This window comes from Myodes glareolus, chromosome 1, assembly GCF_982192425.1.
Source record: "Myodes glareolus chromosome 1, mMyoGla1.1, whole genome shotgun sequence".
NCBI classification, from domain to species: domain Eukaryota; kingdom Metazoa; phylum Chordata; class Mammalia; order Rodentia; family Cricetidae; genus Myodes; species Myodes glareolus.
Genome location: NC_142026.1, coordinates 126,243,364 through 126,259,612, shown reverse-complemented (window position 1 = coordinate 126,259,612; position 16,249 = coordinate 126,243,364). Strand labels below are relative to the sequence as shown.

General features: G+C 44.4%; 1 protein-coding gene across 2 annotated transcripts; it reads right to left on the bottom strand.

The window, feature by feature from the left end:
• Positions 1-1,469: 1,469 nt before the first annotated feature.
• On the bottom strand, positions 1,470-15,679 carry Ginm1 (glycosylated integral membrane protein 1). Of its 2 annotated transcripts, none has more exons than XM_048424997.3 (8): positions 15,527-15,679; positions 12,190-12,249; positions 10,680-10,776; positions 8,931-9,082; positions 7,964-8,120; positions 6,666-6,796; positions 5,114-5,277; positions 1,470-2,950 (listed from the first exon to the last, which is right to left on the bottom strand). In XM_048424997.3, the coding sequence occupies exons 1-8, from the start codon at positions 15,635-15,637 to the stop codon at positions 2,839-2,841; spliced, it is 984 nt and encodes a 327-aa protein (XP_048280954.3). In that variant the 5' UTR covers positions 15,638-15,679; the 3' UTR covers positions 1,470-2,838. The 2 variants fall into 2 exon arrangements, with proteins under 2 accessions (XP_048280954.3, XP_048280953.3); XM_048424996.3 differs by having other exon boundaries at positions 6,666-6,799; positions 15,527-15,678.
• Positions 15,680-16,249: the final 570 nt, after the last annotated feature.

The following is a 16,249-nucleotide window of genomic DNA, read 5'->3' as shown; positions in this document are numbered from 1 at the left end:
CTGCTCTTTGGTGTTCTATGGTGATGACTGAAAGCTAGTAAACACTCTCACACCGCAGCTAACTAAAGCATCCTAGTGTATGTGGTAACATACTAGTGTATGCTCCTTCTCCTCTGCTGCCATGGTAGCTTTTCTTCCCTTTCTGTTGGAGTAAGAATAGGACTCTTGGGGCTGGAGAGATGGCTCAGTGGTTAAGAGTGCACATTGCTCTTGCAAAAGTCCAGGTTCAGTTCCTAGTGTCCATGTTGTCTAGTTTCAAGGGGATACAAAGCCTCTGGGATCCTTGGACTTACATGGATGTGCACATACCCAGAAACACACACACAAACACTCAATTAAAACAACCCAGCTAGGGTTAGGGATATAGCTCATTACTAGGGTTCTTGCCTAGCATGCATGAAGCCTTATGTTTGATCTCCAGCTCTACATAAAACCAAGCATAGTGTTACCTGCCTGTGATACTGTAGAAGAATGCAAGATTAAAGTCATGCTTAACTACCTGGTGAGTCTGAGACCAGCCTGGATTACATACAAAAAATACTGAACCCCAGAGATTAAACTTGACCGCCACACTTGTCATCCTTCCTCCCTCATCACTTCCCAGCACGCTTGCAGCTGTAACTCAGTAGTACAGTGCTCTCTCCTGGCGTTCATGGGGTCAAGTTCTATTGGTAGGAAGAAAAAAAACAAAACAGCAAGCTTGGGCCATGCTTTAAAACGAATTAACAACCAAAATCCTGAGACAGAGTCTCACTATGTGGCCTATCGAGGCCTTTCTCCTTGTCATTAAGGCCTGGGATTACAGATGTGTTCTACCTTATCTGACTTTCAAAACTTTTAATGAAAAAGAATAAAAACCATATGAAGTAAATTGTGTGCTAGATAACGTTGTTGAAATAGGCCAATCTGAGTGACCGCTAACAAGATGAAACATTTATAAATGGTACTACTATTCAACCAGAAGGCTGAGGCCACGGTGTTCTTCCTGCATGTATCCCTGCAGGCCAGAAGAGGGCACCAAATCTCATTACAGATGGTTGTAAGCACATGTTGTTGCTGGGAATTGAACTCAGGACTGTTGGAAAAACAGGCAAAGCTCTTAACCACTGAGCCATCTCTCCAGCCCCATGAGGCTACATTCTTAATTCCATGAAGATAGCTTCTTTGAAGGAGCTGAGCTTCACTTTCAGTCATGTATAGTGAGTGATGCTCACTTAGGTAAACTTAACCCAAACCGCTATACTTTTATCCTATTAGACAAGGGACGGGGCTGGAGGGAGAACCTTGTGGTTAAAATGCCTCCTGCTCTTGCAGACCACCCAAGTTTGGTTCCCAGTGCCCACATCAGGCAGCTCACAGCCATTCTAACTCCAGCTGCAGGGGATCCAATGCCCTCTTTTGGCCTCAGCAGGCATTTGTAGTCATGTGCACATAGCGCCCTCCCATGCACATAATTAAAAATAAAGCAATTCTTTTAAAAAAGAACGTTTATTTTAGAGTGAGAACATGTCACTACTATTAAATCCTGGTACAGTCAAGGTCAGCAGTTGGCACGGACACAGACCACGGAACACTTCAGTGATTTCATACTGAGTCGTGTGATATAAAGGCACATTGTACTGGTAAAAAAAAAAAAGTGTTAAATTCTTCAGCTTTTAAATTAGAATTTCAAAGAATTGATCTGGCTCCCATCACTCACAGACCCCATCGTGCTCTGGCAGGCTACCAACCATGAGCATGCGTGGTCAGGGACACAAAAGAAGCCAGGGTCCCAGTGGACAAGGGGACACAGGAGAAGAGCAGGATGTAAACAGAAAGAGGGCAAGGATGCAGTTGAGATTTCCCATGTATTTCCAGCACTTTCGTGGTGGTTTCTATGGGATGTTTCCGACTTTTACTACCTATGGTATTCTTCTGCCCATCCGCCTGGAGTTGTGGGTCTTCAAAGGATTGTTTGGGTTGGATCATGAACTAATTCCACTCTTCGAGAATACCTACAGTGTTTCGATAAACGTTAAGCAGGAGGAAGATGACATGCTCCTGTACATTAATGGGCTGAGAATTAACGGCTTTTACACTGATTCTCATTGTGTCGCTGGCTTGCAAACTCCGGATGAAACGAAATCGAGCCAGAGCCTGGGCCAGAGGCCTGCAAAGTCCTGTGCGGTGGTCCTTGAGGAGACATTTCATTTAAGGTGGAGGACTGTGCGGCATCCATTGTTCAGAGGACATGCTTGGCCATGACTTCAACATGGGGACAGGAGCCTTGCTTTGGAAATGCCTGAGCCAGGAGACTGATGCCAAGCTCCAGGTCTGTTAGTGCCAATACAGGTGGGAGGGGTGGGTGTTACCAGTCTTCAGAACTGTATCCTGCTTTTATTATTGCAATGTTCCACTTTTAAATAAATTATAATTAATTTTAATGGTTTTTAATAAATAAAATGTGCAGCTGGGAAAAAAATTGAAGATAAATTAGAATTTCATAAAGTGCTTCTTATAAAACCTTACAATAGTAATCAAATAGATACAGTTTCTGCAGCAAAGGCACCTGGAAGCTATTGGCACTTGGTGTCTGTCTCACCTTTTTTTCATTCTGGTTATTTTGAAGTCACATCTTTTCCACTTAAATTTCCCTTAATAATTCATCTTTGGAACAGCCAGCCTGTGTATGGAACGAGGTAAACTCTAACTTGGCATTGTAAAGGTCAATTTTCAGGCAGTCTTAAGAATTTGGCAATTTCTATGTATAAACTGATTAATGATTTAAGTAGAATGGTATTCAAATGGCAAGTCTGGAGTCAGCAGAGCAATTCCAAGTCCATGACTGAAGATGGTGTTTTAAATAAACGTTTTATCTTGAAGTTTTTCTGCTGTTTTCTCGGAGCCCTCTGGATATAAGATGATGGGTGCCACTGTTATAACATTCATCTTATCCACCTGAAGAACGCCTCTGGAATACAAGAAGAGTCGTTCGTTATTGCCAGTGTCACCCAGCCAGGAGGTTGGTGTACATAGCATCACTTTAAGGGTACAGTCCCTCCCATGGTTTATACAGGTTGTACAAACGCTTTAACCAAACACTCTGAGAGACTAGAAGGGAACAAAGATCACTGCCTGATCCTGCAGGAAGGAGAGCACAGTCTTCAGGGCAAGAGCTGTCACCACCCTTGACTGGTGTAGGTTGGTGAAAGGGGAGACCCGACGGCTTTCTAGTCACTGTCCACTGACACACAACCTCAGTCTCAAAATCCGTGAGACACAGAATGTTTCCATATCAAACCAAGTGTCTTCCATTAAGCCAGCAGCCACGGTCATCTTAAAATCCCAAGCTGACTGGCTATGTGCTGATCAGACTGCTGCTAAGTTACTCTGTGGCGTACAACAGCAGCTTCCAAGCTGCATGTGCCATCTTATTGTGTGATGCGGAAGTCTGCTGCTTCATTCTGGGTCCAAGTGATTCTCAATGACTCTGTCTTGCTCTACAACTCAGTCACCACCAGCTGCTGAGCACAGGTGTGAACAAAGGCGTGAAATAAGTTACTGGCTCCTAACTTAGCGAAGGAGAAGCATAAGGGCCAGGCCAGGGAAGTTACCAAGCACACCAGATGCACGGATGATGCAGTCCCCTCACTTGTGTCATGTGTAAGCCAAGTGTGGTGGCACATGCCTAGAATCCCAATACACAGGAGGCACAGGCACAGGTCATTCATGAATTCAAAGCCAGCCTAGTCTACATATGGAGACCCATCTAAAAATATCCAAACTGAACAACAAAAAGCAGGTACTTAAGACCGGAGTCACCCATCAACTAAGCAATCACCAGGCCATCAGGAGTAACAAGTAATTAACGTTCTTAAACCTATTCCTGCCTGACAAGACTGACTGGAACTGCCATTCACAGGACCATTGTGCCTGGAGCCAGTCCTGGGCTTTGGAAGCCCAGCTAGTGTCTGAACAGCTAGTAGACTGTGCTAATATCTAACAGTGGGCAGAGACTGCATCTCTACAGGCTCTCTGCCCTTGCCCTCAGAATTCTTTGGCCACTTTAACCCTTTCTTGGGCACTCAGCAGCATAACTTCATGACCTGTAATGTGAGCACTGAGAGTCGGGAATAATTAAGAGTAGAGTGAAATGAAAGAACCTGTTTGCCGATGGCCACAAGTAGCCAATGAAATCGGGGACACTCAGGCTTGCTGGCACACGCCACTTGGGAGGTGGAGGTAGGAGGATCAGGAGTCCAAAGCTATCCTCAGCTACATGGCCAAGTTTGGGGCCAGCCTGGGCTATATGAGACCCTGCCCCATACAAGCGGCAAAAGACCTTTCTCTGTATAGCCCTGGCTATCCTGGAACTCACTTTGTAGACTAGGTTGGCTTCAGACTTAAAGAGATCTGCCTGTCTTTGCCTCATGAGTGCTGCGATTAAAGGTGTGTGCTACTATTCCCTGACTATAACTTACTTTAAAAAAAAAATTAGATAACATTTTTTTTCATTTATTTTACATACTAATCATTTTTCTCTCCCTCCTCTCCTCCTGTCCCCTCCTCTTTCCCATCCACCTCCCTCTCCATCTACTCCTCCATCTCCATTCAGAAAGGGACAGGCCTATCATGGGCTTGCACAAAGCATGGTGCATCAAGATGAAGCAGGACCGAGCTCTTCCTCTTATGTTAAGACGGGGCCAGGTAATTCAGTATGGGGGAACAGGTTACAAAAGCCCGCTAAGCTCCAGGGAGAGAACCTGTTCTCACTGTTAGAAGCCTTACTAAGAGACCAAGTTACACGAATGTCACACACTTGCAGAGGGCCTAAGTCGGTCCCATGCAAGCTCACTGACTGTTGGTCCAGCGTCCGTGAGCTCCAGCTAGCTCAGGTTTGCTGTCTCTGTGGGCTCCCCCATCACGACCCCCACTCCCATAGTAGAATCCGTCCTCCCTTTCTTCAGCAAGGCTCTCAGAGCTCAGCACAGGGCCTGTCTGTGTCCATCAGTTACTGGATGGAGTGTCTCGGATAACAATTAGGGCAGTCGCCAATCTGATCACAGCAGACGGTCATATAACTTACTTTCTAATAGTAAAGATTAATAATGTCTCAAACACATGAAGTACTTACTTGTTCTCACAAACTGGGAAAAGCACCTTTAACACGGCTATGACCCCCGCTGCTCCTAAAACTCCAACCACCATGACGTTCAGAAACATGAAGAAAACCGGGAACACACTGCCCCAGAACCGACAGAGTGCTTTCCTGAGCTTTTCCATCCACTGGCACATTACCTGGGAAGAGGGTTTTGATCAGAAAGGCCAGTACCATAAAGTAAAATTTAAAATTTCTATTTTCTTTTGAGATGGGGGTCTCTCTATGTAGCCTGGCTGGCCTGGACCTCACGATGTAGACCAGGTTGGCCTCAAATTCATAGAGATCTACCTGCCTCTATCTCCCAAGTGCTGGGATTAAAGGTGTGTGCCACCATGCCTGGTACAAATTTCTTAGTGTTTTGGGTTTGAGTGACAGAAACAACCTGTGTCTTGATTATAATAGTGCTATATGTGTGTCAAAGCCAACTCAAAAAATAAGAAAGAAACCTGTTTGGGGATAAATAGCTCAAAAATGAGTGCTTTTCCTTAGTTCCACAGTGATGGGATGGGGTGACTGAGGGACATATATAAATAACATGACAAAAAATTATTTTAAAATGTACTTAAAGAAAATCTTTTACAATCTTAAAAATTATGTTCCCAAGACACATGTGCAAAAGTTGTTTATCCTGCTGTCTAGATACAAATCAAGGGAGTATGAATGCTGACAGACTAGTGAGAACTATCCCCTGTTGCAGGGAGAAGACAAGGAGAGGAAGAAACAAACACCACAGCTTTTAGAACAGGGAAGGTCCATGGCTCTAGAAATGTTTCAGGAACCAAATATGGGCACTGATGACCTGGGCTGTGAAGACAGTCTGCTCTGAGGCTGACCTGCTGGGAGGTGGGGGATAGAGGTGCCACAGTGCACACTACCCACCTAGTCAAGACTCCAGCAACCCCAAATCAGCAATCTGACCTTCAGTGAGAATTAACTGCACAGACCTTTAGGAGCAGAACTGTATCTACAAATGGTGTATACAAGGTGAGGGCTGAGTGAAGATTCGAGAACGAGCTGTGGAATTCAAGATTCCCAACCTCATGAAACCCAAGGCCTTGATAATCGTGATCTGACTCTGTCATTAAATGAGGTTTATAGACGAAAATTGCAACACCTTGAATACCACATTAAGATTAAGATAATGGCCGGCAAGGTAGCTCAGTGAGGAGCTTGTGGCCAAGCCTCATGACCTGAGTATCCCCGGGGCCAACTCCTGAAAGCTGTCCTCTGGCAGGCACCACAGAATAAATGAGTGAGTCAGGTGCAGTGACTTACACCTCTAGTACCAGCACTGGGGAGACGGAGACAAGAAGATCTTTGTGAGCTTGAGCTCAGCCTAGGCTATAAACTAAACAAACAAACAAACAAACTAAACAAAACAAAACTATAATGTACCCATCATTAATAACCTACTGTTTTAACCTTTATGGTTTCAACTTCATTTTAAGGACACATTTATCTTCCTCACTATAAACGTAACTGCTATGGCAAAACAATATCAAGATAACACTAATGTTAGATTTACCTTGTATGAAGATGGAGGCTCTGCTCTGAGAGGCGTCTCAGGCAATTTGCCAGGTAATGCATTTCCCTCTACAGTGGTCTCCACATTCCCAACGAGGTAATGGCTGGTGGTCTGCAATGAACTAATGCTTTCTACTGAAGAGGGAGAACAAAGTCATCAAAATGCTAACAGCGTGCTGGCGTCTTCTCCAAGCCCGAACAGAGCACACCAGTGACATTTGTGACTACTGTCCTAACATATATTTCACCATTAAAGAACAAGAATTTTATTTACTTATTTAACACCAGAAGAATAAAGGTACGCAGACCACTATAAGGGGCTACAGAACTTATGGTTTTGTCACACAGAAAGCCTGCATTTTCAGTTCTGCTGGGCATGGAGCTCACCCCTTGTAATCCAAGCACTTGTGAAGCAGGAGCAGCACAAATTCAATGCTACCCTGGTCGACCGATCACATTACAGACCAGGCCGGGCTATGGTAAGACCCTGTCAAAAGAAAAGAAGGAAGACAGACAGTAGGGAGGGAGGGAGGGAAGAAAAGAAAAAAAAAGAAAGAAGGAAAGGAAAGGAAAGGAAAGGAAGGAAGGAAGGAAGGAAAGAAAAGAAAAGGAAAGAAGAGAAAAGAAAAGAAGGGAATATAATAAAATATAAAAGTTCTACTAGGTGTAGTGATCTACAGAGTGAGTTCCAAGATAGCCAGAGCTATAGAGAAACCCTATCTTAAAAAAACAAAACAACAAAATAAAAATGTAAAAGTTCTGCTTTGGTCCCACTCTTAGAGTACCTTTTTAAAGAAGCCTATTTCTGAAGATATTAAATAAGTAAGGATATATAGCAGCATTTGTATGTAATGACAAAAATGTTTAGGAGCATGTAGAGACCAGAAGGCTGGCCCTGGTTAGAAGTCCAGCTGCTCTTCCAGAAGACCCGAGTTCAGTTCCCAGTATCTACCTTGTGACTCCAGCTCCAAGGATCTGACTCTTTTTTGGCCTCCAGAGGTACACACACACACACACACACACACACACACGACATACACACACATAAATAAAAATCTTTTTTTTTTTAAGTATATAAGGCAAACTTGGGTGTGGTGCATGCTTTTAATACCAGCACTCGGGAAGCAGAGGCAGAGGCAGGTGGATCTCTGAGTTTGAGGCCAGCCTGGTCTACAGAGTGAGTTCCAAGATAGCCAGGGTTACAAGCAAAAACCCTGTCTTGCAAAAACAAAAAGAAAAAAAAAGCATATGAGACAAAATAATTTCATTAATATTTTAAATAATGGTCTTTTAAATTACCTTCTTTTGAAAAGTTGGGAAGGGTAAGTAAAATGTCACTGTCTTGGGAAAGAGAATAAAGCATGCTTTCTTCCAAAGGAAGGGAAAAGTTTGAATGTCTGAGTACTCTCTGGTTCTTAACTAAAATGTCAATTTCAGTAACATCCTTCTGTTGAGCCTATGAAAGAAAAAATACATACCTTTACTTTAAATAATGCCCTAGAGTTTAAAAGTGAACTTTCCTCAGCCAATTGCTTCTTACTCCCCCACACCCACCGTGAGGCATTTATACCTTCAAGGCCTCTTCATTCACACCATTGAGGAAGCAGCAACAGAACTATGAACCAATCGAGTCCCTTCACTTTCCGTTTGCTGATGCTCACCACATTTTAAATGATAAGGTATATGAATGTGAGATCTTTTAAAAAATGTAAAAATAACAAAAATCCTAAATATGGTTAAAACTAGACAATTCTAAAGTACTGTGGTAGCTTAAATGGGCCCCACAGGCTCATTTGTTTTAATGATTGGTCCCCAGTTAGTGGAACTGTTTGGGAAGGATTAGGAACTGTGGCCTTGTTGGAAGAGGTGTGCCCTGGGGGTGAGCTCTGAGGCCCAGTCACTCTCAGTCTGTCTCTCCTCTCTTTTCCCTCTTCCTCTTTTCTCCTCCTCTTCCTCCTTCTCTTCTTCTTCTCCCCTCCCCAGTCTTTCTCTGCCTCCTCAGGCAGAGACACAGCTCAGCTCTTAACTACTTCTTTAACAACATGCCTGTCTGCCTATTGCCACACTTCCCACCATGATGATCATGGACTAACCCTCTGAAACTGTAAGCAAGCCCCAATTAAATATTTTCTTCTTGGTCATGGTCAGTATCTTCACAGCAATAGAAAAGTAACTAAGAGAGGAACCTTCTTCACGGAGTCAGAAATAAAACACCACCTGCACACACAGCCCGATTCGCCCCCAGTTAACAAGCACAGTATCTTACTTGTCTCCCATCAATCTCTACCACCTCTTCTTGAATAACAATTAGCTGTGAGCTGGAACCAGATGTCATGGGCCACTCATGAACTAAGATCCTTACAGTGACAATTCCAAAATATTCTTTCTCCTCCAAATTTTTCAGATTTTCACTCTTCACTATTAAGAGAAAAAACAAAAAAACAAAACAAACAAAACAGAAATTTTAGAGAAAAAATAAACTGTCATTGAAGCACTTATTGTAGTTGGTGATTTCTATGACAGCAACAAACACATTTTATTGGTTCCCTTCATTCTTGACCTTAGCAGTCTCAGGTTCATGAGAGCAGAGATGAGGTGGCGAGTCCTCCCAGTGGCTCGCACACATTAGACAAAGAGATGCTTTCTGGTCTGCAGTCTGAGTGTGCCACAAGTGCTACAGGGGCAGGCAGCACCTCTGCCAGTGGAGAATGACACGGCCACAAGACAGACAGTCCCACCGGCACAAATATGCAGTCATGTATTCACCCTCGAGATCCAGCCGCTGAGAGAAGAGCCAACATGCAAGCTGTGTGGCTTTACTTTTGACATCCCTTTTTTTCTTTTCTTTTTTCTTTTTTTGAATGTTCTCTATCCTTTGCACCCAGTAGGTGACTTTTCACAGCTGGAGAGAATGGCAGTAGGGAAAGGACGATCCCTCCGTCATGCCGATGGAGAAGATGTGACCATATCTCATTGCATATATGTATGAATAGATTAAAAATAACCGACAGTGACCCCTCACTGCAGTAGCCAGCTTTCAAGGAGTGCCCTCAATGATGCTTGCTGCCAGGCACGGACACCCTTGCTTAACCCCTACCTCCATGCCAGCTGGGCCCAGTCACTGTTCTTCACAAGCCACAGAACACCAGTGACACCTCCCATATTCTTTATTTTATTCAAATTAAATGGTATATCCCAACATAATATTATTTGACTCCTTAAATAACAAAAACCTTAACGTTTAAAAGGAAAAACGGGGGGCTGGAGAGATGGCTCAGTGGTTAAGGGCCTTGCCTGCTCTTTCAAAGGTTCTGAGTTCAATTCCCGGCAACCACATGGTGGCTCACAACCATCAGTAATGAGGTCTGGTGCCCTCTTCTGGCCTGCAGACATACACATAGACAGAATATTGTATACATAATAAATAAATAAATACTTAAAAAAAAAAGAAAAAGAAAAATGGGGACTAAAGGGATAGCTTAGCGGTTAAGAGCACTTGCTGCTCTTGCTGCGGATCTGGGATCAGTTCTCAGAGCCCACAAGGCAGCTCATAACTGCCTACTACTTCAGTTTCAGGAGCTCCAACATTTTCTTTGGGCTTTCTTGGATACCAGGCACACAAGTGGTACACAGATAGACATGCAGATAAGACCATACACATAAAAATAAATGAATCTTAAAAAAGAAAAACATTCTGTTGACAGTAGGACCCATGCACACATTCATTCATGCATACACACAAAATCTCTTTGTTTTCTACAGTGGCAATGAGAACCTCTCAGGACGTGAGCTTTGCTAGCCCATATCTATGCCCACTCTTACACTGTTAACCCACTGGAAGCTAAATGGCAGTCTCATGAAGGAACAGGCAAACTATCAATAATCAATAGAGATTAAAAGCCTTAGTTACTATTACAGAAATAATCTATCACATTAAAGTGGAACTTTATCACATCCAGCACTAAGTTAGTATTATTAAATCAGAGCAATGTTGCAAACAATTAGTAGTACTCACCTATCAAAGTCTGACAGTGCATCCGGGTTACACCACTACTTACAGGCAAATCATTTACATACACCTGTCCATTCTCATAGGTTATGTTAAGAACAACCTTAAAATCAAATAGCATATACATTAATTCCAATGGTTTATAAATGACAATAATCTCTTCATGTCAAACTACATTATCTAACTATGTATATGGTAGGTATTACAGATTAGATGTGTTAGAGGCTGAGTATCTTGGTGTGGTGATGTTCCGGTGGGGACCTCTAAGGTACAACCCTTAGTGGCAGATGTGGAATCCCTGGGTCAGTATCTTCACAGGTCCCATAGGCCCTCTCCTATTTGGTATTTGGCAATGCAAACTTTTATTCTCAAGTGAGCTCCTATCACTGTGGTTCCATCTGTCATGAGAGCAGAGACAAACTAAGGCCCACAATATGCCCTTGAACCTCTGGAACTAAGTGAAAAACAAACAACAAAAGCCTTTTTTGATTTTGTTTAGGGCTTTTGTTTTGTTTGGCTTGCTTTTTTAAAATTTACTTATTTTTGTTTTATTTGTATGGATGTTTTGCCCGCATGTATGTCAGTGCACCATGTGTGTGTAGTGCTTAAGAGGTAAAAAGGGTATTAGGATCCCTGGAACTACAGTTACAAGTTGAAGGCTCGGATGACCCAAGGCTTTCCCTGACACCCTGATGTATGGAGAAGGAACAATGCTCCTTCTCTAAATTGCGAGTAAGCTTGGCAGAGCCAGTAATGGCCCAGGGTCAGGTCCTTGGAAAAGACGTGGCTTCCAATCTTAGAACCCCACTCTTCCTAGCCTAAGGGGTTACAGTTATCAGTCCCAGGCCCACCCTCTGACACCCGTGAAATATCCTGTGTTCCCCTTGTGCAGCATTGCTTGATTAGCTTCCTGCTAACTTCTTCCCATAGATTTTTTTTACTGACACTGTCTTGTTTCTCTCCTAAAAACCACATACATGATACTGTACTTCTTAATAAGCTTGCCTAGCATAAGACATAGTTTATGCAAGACCTCCTGACCCCAACTTTTCTCTTCTTTATCTTCTCTGCTCCTTAGGATCCTGACACTGAAGAATGACCCGTTGGTCCAGGTCAGTGTGGATGTGTTGGGAACCAAACATGGATCCTCTGCAAGAGCATCCAATGCTCTTAATAAATGAGCCATCTTTCCAGTCCTTGGGTTTTGGTTTAAGACAGTCTCACTATTTAAGAAAGCCAAGCTGACTTTTAACTTGAGGTAAGTCTTCTGCTTCAGCCTCCAGAGTACTGGGGTTACAGGCATGAGCTGCTGTTCCCAGCCTCATTAGTGAAGCAGGTAACCAGGTCAGTTACACTCTGGTTATTAACTAGTTATGTCTAGTTATAGACATAGCTATTCCTTTATAAAGTAGCTTGCCTCAGCCAATTCACTATGATAACAGAAAGTGTTCTAACACAATCAGTAAAAATTCCTGGCTAAATATTACACTAAAAATATAGTCAAAAGGAGACAAACCTGTTCTTTAGATACCTCCCCATTGTCTCTCAGGGTAGTTACATTAATTCTGATGCCATCCTGCAAAACAAATGTATAGGTTGGGTGGATACACATTTACAAGTTGAAAACAACCCAGTTCTTTAAAAATTTTATTTGCTTTTATTGTATGTGTACACATGAATGCAGGCACACATGCCAAGGTGCATGTGTGGATGTCAGAGGACAATTTTTGGGAGTCCGTTCTCTCTTTCCACATTTGGGTTCTGGGATCAAACTCAAGTGGACCAGGCTTTGCAGCAAATGCTTTGACTTGCTGAACCATTTATCTAGAGAATAACCAGTCCTTTGTTTCATTGCTTCTGTTACTATTATTTTAACATTTATTTTTATTACTTTAAATTAGGGATGCGTGTGTGCGTGCATGCGAGTGCAGGTGCTCTCAGCTGTCTGAGGCATGGGATCCCAGAGAGCTGGAGTTTAAGTAGAGAATGTTACTCATGCCCACTACCCCACCCCAGAGAGGAAATCCCTGTTCTGGTCTCTACTACTCGTTTCCCACTTTTCTTTACAGGTTTACTAGCTGTGTCTCAGTAAACAATGCACTGCTTAGCTTTATGTTTCTGAGACTTATAGAAGCAGAGCCGTTTACCTGGAGCTAACTTCCTTCATTGAAGTCACTCACGTGTGCAGCAACAGTCACTTACTTCCAAGGATATGTGAGGGTCCTCAGTTCACTTTTCCACTGCCCATGGATACCCAGTGGTTTCATATCGAATCCACTCTGACCCTACTTGGGCACAGATCTTGGGTAAGTGTCTGCAGCAGGCACTTCTGCTGTTGCTCAAGGGCTGATCATCAGCCATCTATCCAGATACTTATATTTACTGATGGCCTTTTTGTAGACAAGCACTACTGTCCACAGGGACCTGTTATTGTTAATCGAAAGCTTTTCTATTAGGACTGGGGATGTGGCCAATTGGTCTGGTATGTCTAGGAGTGGGGACTGCGTTATGACAAGGCTTGGCAATGAGTACCTTTCCCTGCTGAGCCATCTCACCACAGCACACTGCCCTCCAGCCCTTTCTCTATTTATGGTGAGACAGGCTATGTCTGTAAGGGCATCTCCAGAGATTTAAGATTCATCCTAAATGTGTTGGGAGGACCAGATCATGAACTCCTTAGGACTGAATACAAAGAGAAAAGGGAGAAACCCAGCTGAGTATCCTTTCTGCTTCCTGATGCAGATTTGCTCTACCAGGTGCTTCATGCTCCTCTTGCTGCGCCTTCACCCCTGCTTCCTGACTACAAGTGCACTCTACCAGGTGCTTCATGCTCCTCTTGCTGCGCCTTCACCCCTGCTTCCTGACTACAAGTGCACTCTACCAGGTGCTTCACGTTCCTCCTGCTGGGTCTTCACCTATCATGGGAGGATCTGCTGAACAGAGGCCATTATTCTTCTCCGAGCCCAGAAAAAGCCTTTGAGAACCTTTTTAACAGCTCTGCTTTTCAAGAATACACACCATATTTAGTAACTTACTGAATTTACGTCTTACTGTTTTACTAGGAACATCATGGTCTATAAAAGACAAAAGACACAGATGTGTTTTCTTTTCTCCCAAAAAAACAAGTTCAATTCTTTTTCTACAGATAGGGAGGCATACCTCAATGGTGTAGCCTAAGAAAGTTCACAGCCCTGGGCTCAATCTCTAGCACAGACACAAGCAAACACTTGTGAATGTGGTGTGTCTGTGCACAAGTGAATGTGGGCATGAATACACCATTTTTTTTGAAATCTTTAGTGATTTCACATGCGTGTACTCACACACATATACACACAATTTGTTGTGATGCTTTAGAATGCTTTCATTGTCATCTGACATTAAAATCAGATCCAAGTCACAGCTCCTCCTCTGAGAACTAAAAAAAAAAAATTAACCTTTATTTTTATTTTATGTGCATGGGTGCTTTCCAAAAGTGTAATGAAGACCTAGAAAGGGAGAGAGGAAACGGTGAAGTCACTAGGAGCTAGCCCACAGTGCTTAACCTTGCAGGTAAGATGCTTTTTTCTGACTGCGTGGGTAGGTTCAGATGCTTCTTAGGTTCCTAAACGACAAAGAAGAATCTTCAAAATAGTAGAAGAGAGGAAACAAGCCCGAATCTCCATAACTTTAAAATCCCAATATTTATTCTTGGTGCTTGTCCATTCCGTTGCTATTTTTTATCCAGAAGCAGCTGTGGCTCATGTACAACTTCATATACAAGTGTGTTTTAGAGCCATATCCAGAATGTGTCCAAACCGACACTACAGCATGTGTGTAATTTCTGTACCCAGAGGAGTTAGAGCATAGCTCTAAAGCTTTAAAAGTAAAATGAAGGCCTGGAGAGATGACTCAGGGGTTATAAAAGCACTTGTTACAAAACGCGATGACCATGGGGAACACTGACACCACAAGGTTGTCCTCTGACCTCCACTTCTGTGGCATACATCCCTGCTCCAACATCATACACACGTAACAAGTAAAATTTTAAAAACAAAACGTTGCATTTATCATGTCAGTCACTTCTGTATGTAGTGTGTTCCCACCGAAATAGTAAAGTATTCAATTTCCTAAGTTTCAGGTCATTTGGGGAAAACTCGAATTTTATAATCTCCAAACTTCTTCCGTCTGTGGAAATGAAGAAGGCAAATGTGGCAACACAAGTAAAAACGGGCTGCCTCTGAATATTGTAATGCCATGGTTCTCCGAGCCAGCCAGGTAGAGTCACCTGCAAGACTTGTGACACCGAGCTATTGAATCCGCTTCCCCAGTGATGCCGAAGCTCATCTCTGACCCATGACGCACCAACGACCCCTCAACTAATATCCAATAAAAAGCCACGCCGGGAAACGCGAGTTCTGCCTCTCCCGTCGCCAGCCGGAGTTGCCCCGCGGCCGGGAAAGGCGCTCCCTCCGGATGGCGACAGAGCAGACACAGGTGGCCAGGAAAGCTGCTAACTGGGAAGCACCAACATCGCCAGGCCCAAGGGCTGGGCTCTAACCCAGGAGGCAGCCATTACAAACGCCCGAGGTCACTGGCGACCGCGCACTTTTGACAGCAAATCCAGGCAGGACCGGCGACAGTTCGGAGCCTGGAGACGAGACCACACTCTCAAGGACCCCTGCGCGCCTTCCTCGCGCTCTCCTTCGGGCGGCCCACCCCGCCCAGCACCCCGGAGAGCCTCCCCTTCTCTCGGGGCGCTCATACCCTGTCCTGCCCGGCCCCGGCCCGTCCGCCTGCCGGAGGGGACAGCGTCGCCGCGACCGGCCTCCCGGAGGTCCGCAGAGGAGTGGCCCGCTGCGCCCGCCCTGCCCTACCTTCGGGGCTGTGGACGGCGGCATAGGCGCGCTGGTGGTCAGCCACCCCGCGGCTGGCAGCGCCACGAACAGCAGCAGCCGGACGGGCAGCGGCAATAGGGCGCCCTCCATCTTGGACAACACCGGCGGTGGGAGGTGAGGGCGTGGAGGCCCGGGAGGGGCGAGGCCGCGGGGAGGGGCGGGGCCAGCAGGCGAGAGGGGCGGGGCCGCGGGGAGGGGCGGGGCGGACTCAGCTAGTAGGCTCGCAGAGCTGCTGAGGTTGCCTAAGACTGCTGGTCCAAAGCTGAGTCAAGTTTGGCACGTCCTCTGCTTGATGCTGGGAAGTGGTTCCCACAAAACAAGTGCAATTCTTTTCGATGCCAATCCTTTTGGAGAGGTGTTTTTGTTTTCCTCTTCTCTTTTGAAACAGAACCTCATGTAGCCTAGGCTGGCCTAAATCCTCAGTGCTGGAATTACAGGAGTGCACCACCCTCTCACCTCCTCAACCCCACTATTACTTTTTCACTAGTATTATTAATATGTTCATTTACAAAATGAAAGCACAGGTAATGTTTTATAAGCTGCTATGAACGAAGTGAGACACAATCACTCCTGACAACACCGCTCTACTCCCCAGAGAACATTGAGCACCAAAGACACGCCACTTGGAGCTTGTCTTCTTCTTGGCAAAACTGGCCTTTGGGCAAAGAAAAGCCCATACCTCTACCACTGACAGAGTTACAG

What these genes read in the sequence shown, in the direction of transcription:
- Ginm1 (XM_048424996.3), bottom strand. Translation starts at nt 15,637, where the DNA reads ATGGAGGGCGCCCTATTGCCGCTGCCCGTCCGGCTGCTGCTGTTCGTG. An exon ending in TCCCAACTTTTCAAAAGAAG is followed by an intron (nt 6,800 to 7,963) that starts GTAATTTAAAAG and finishes CTCCCTCTTCAG; the next exon opens with TAGAAAGCATTAGTTCATTG. An exon ending in TTCCCAGTTTGTGAGAACAA is followed by an intron (nt 2,951 to 5,113) that starts GTAAGTACTTCA and finishes CTTGTATTCCAG; the next exon opens with AGGCGTTCTTCAGGTGGATA.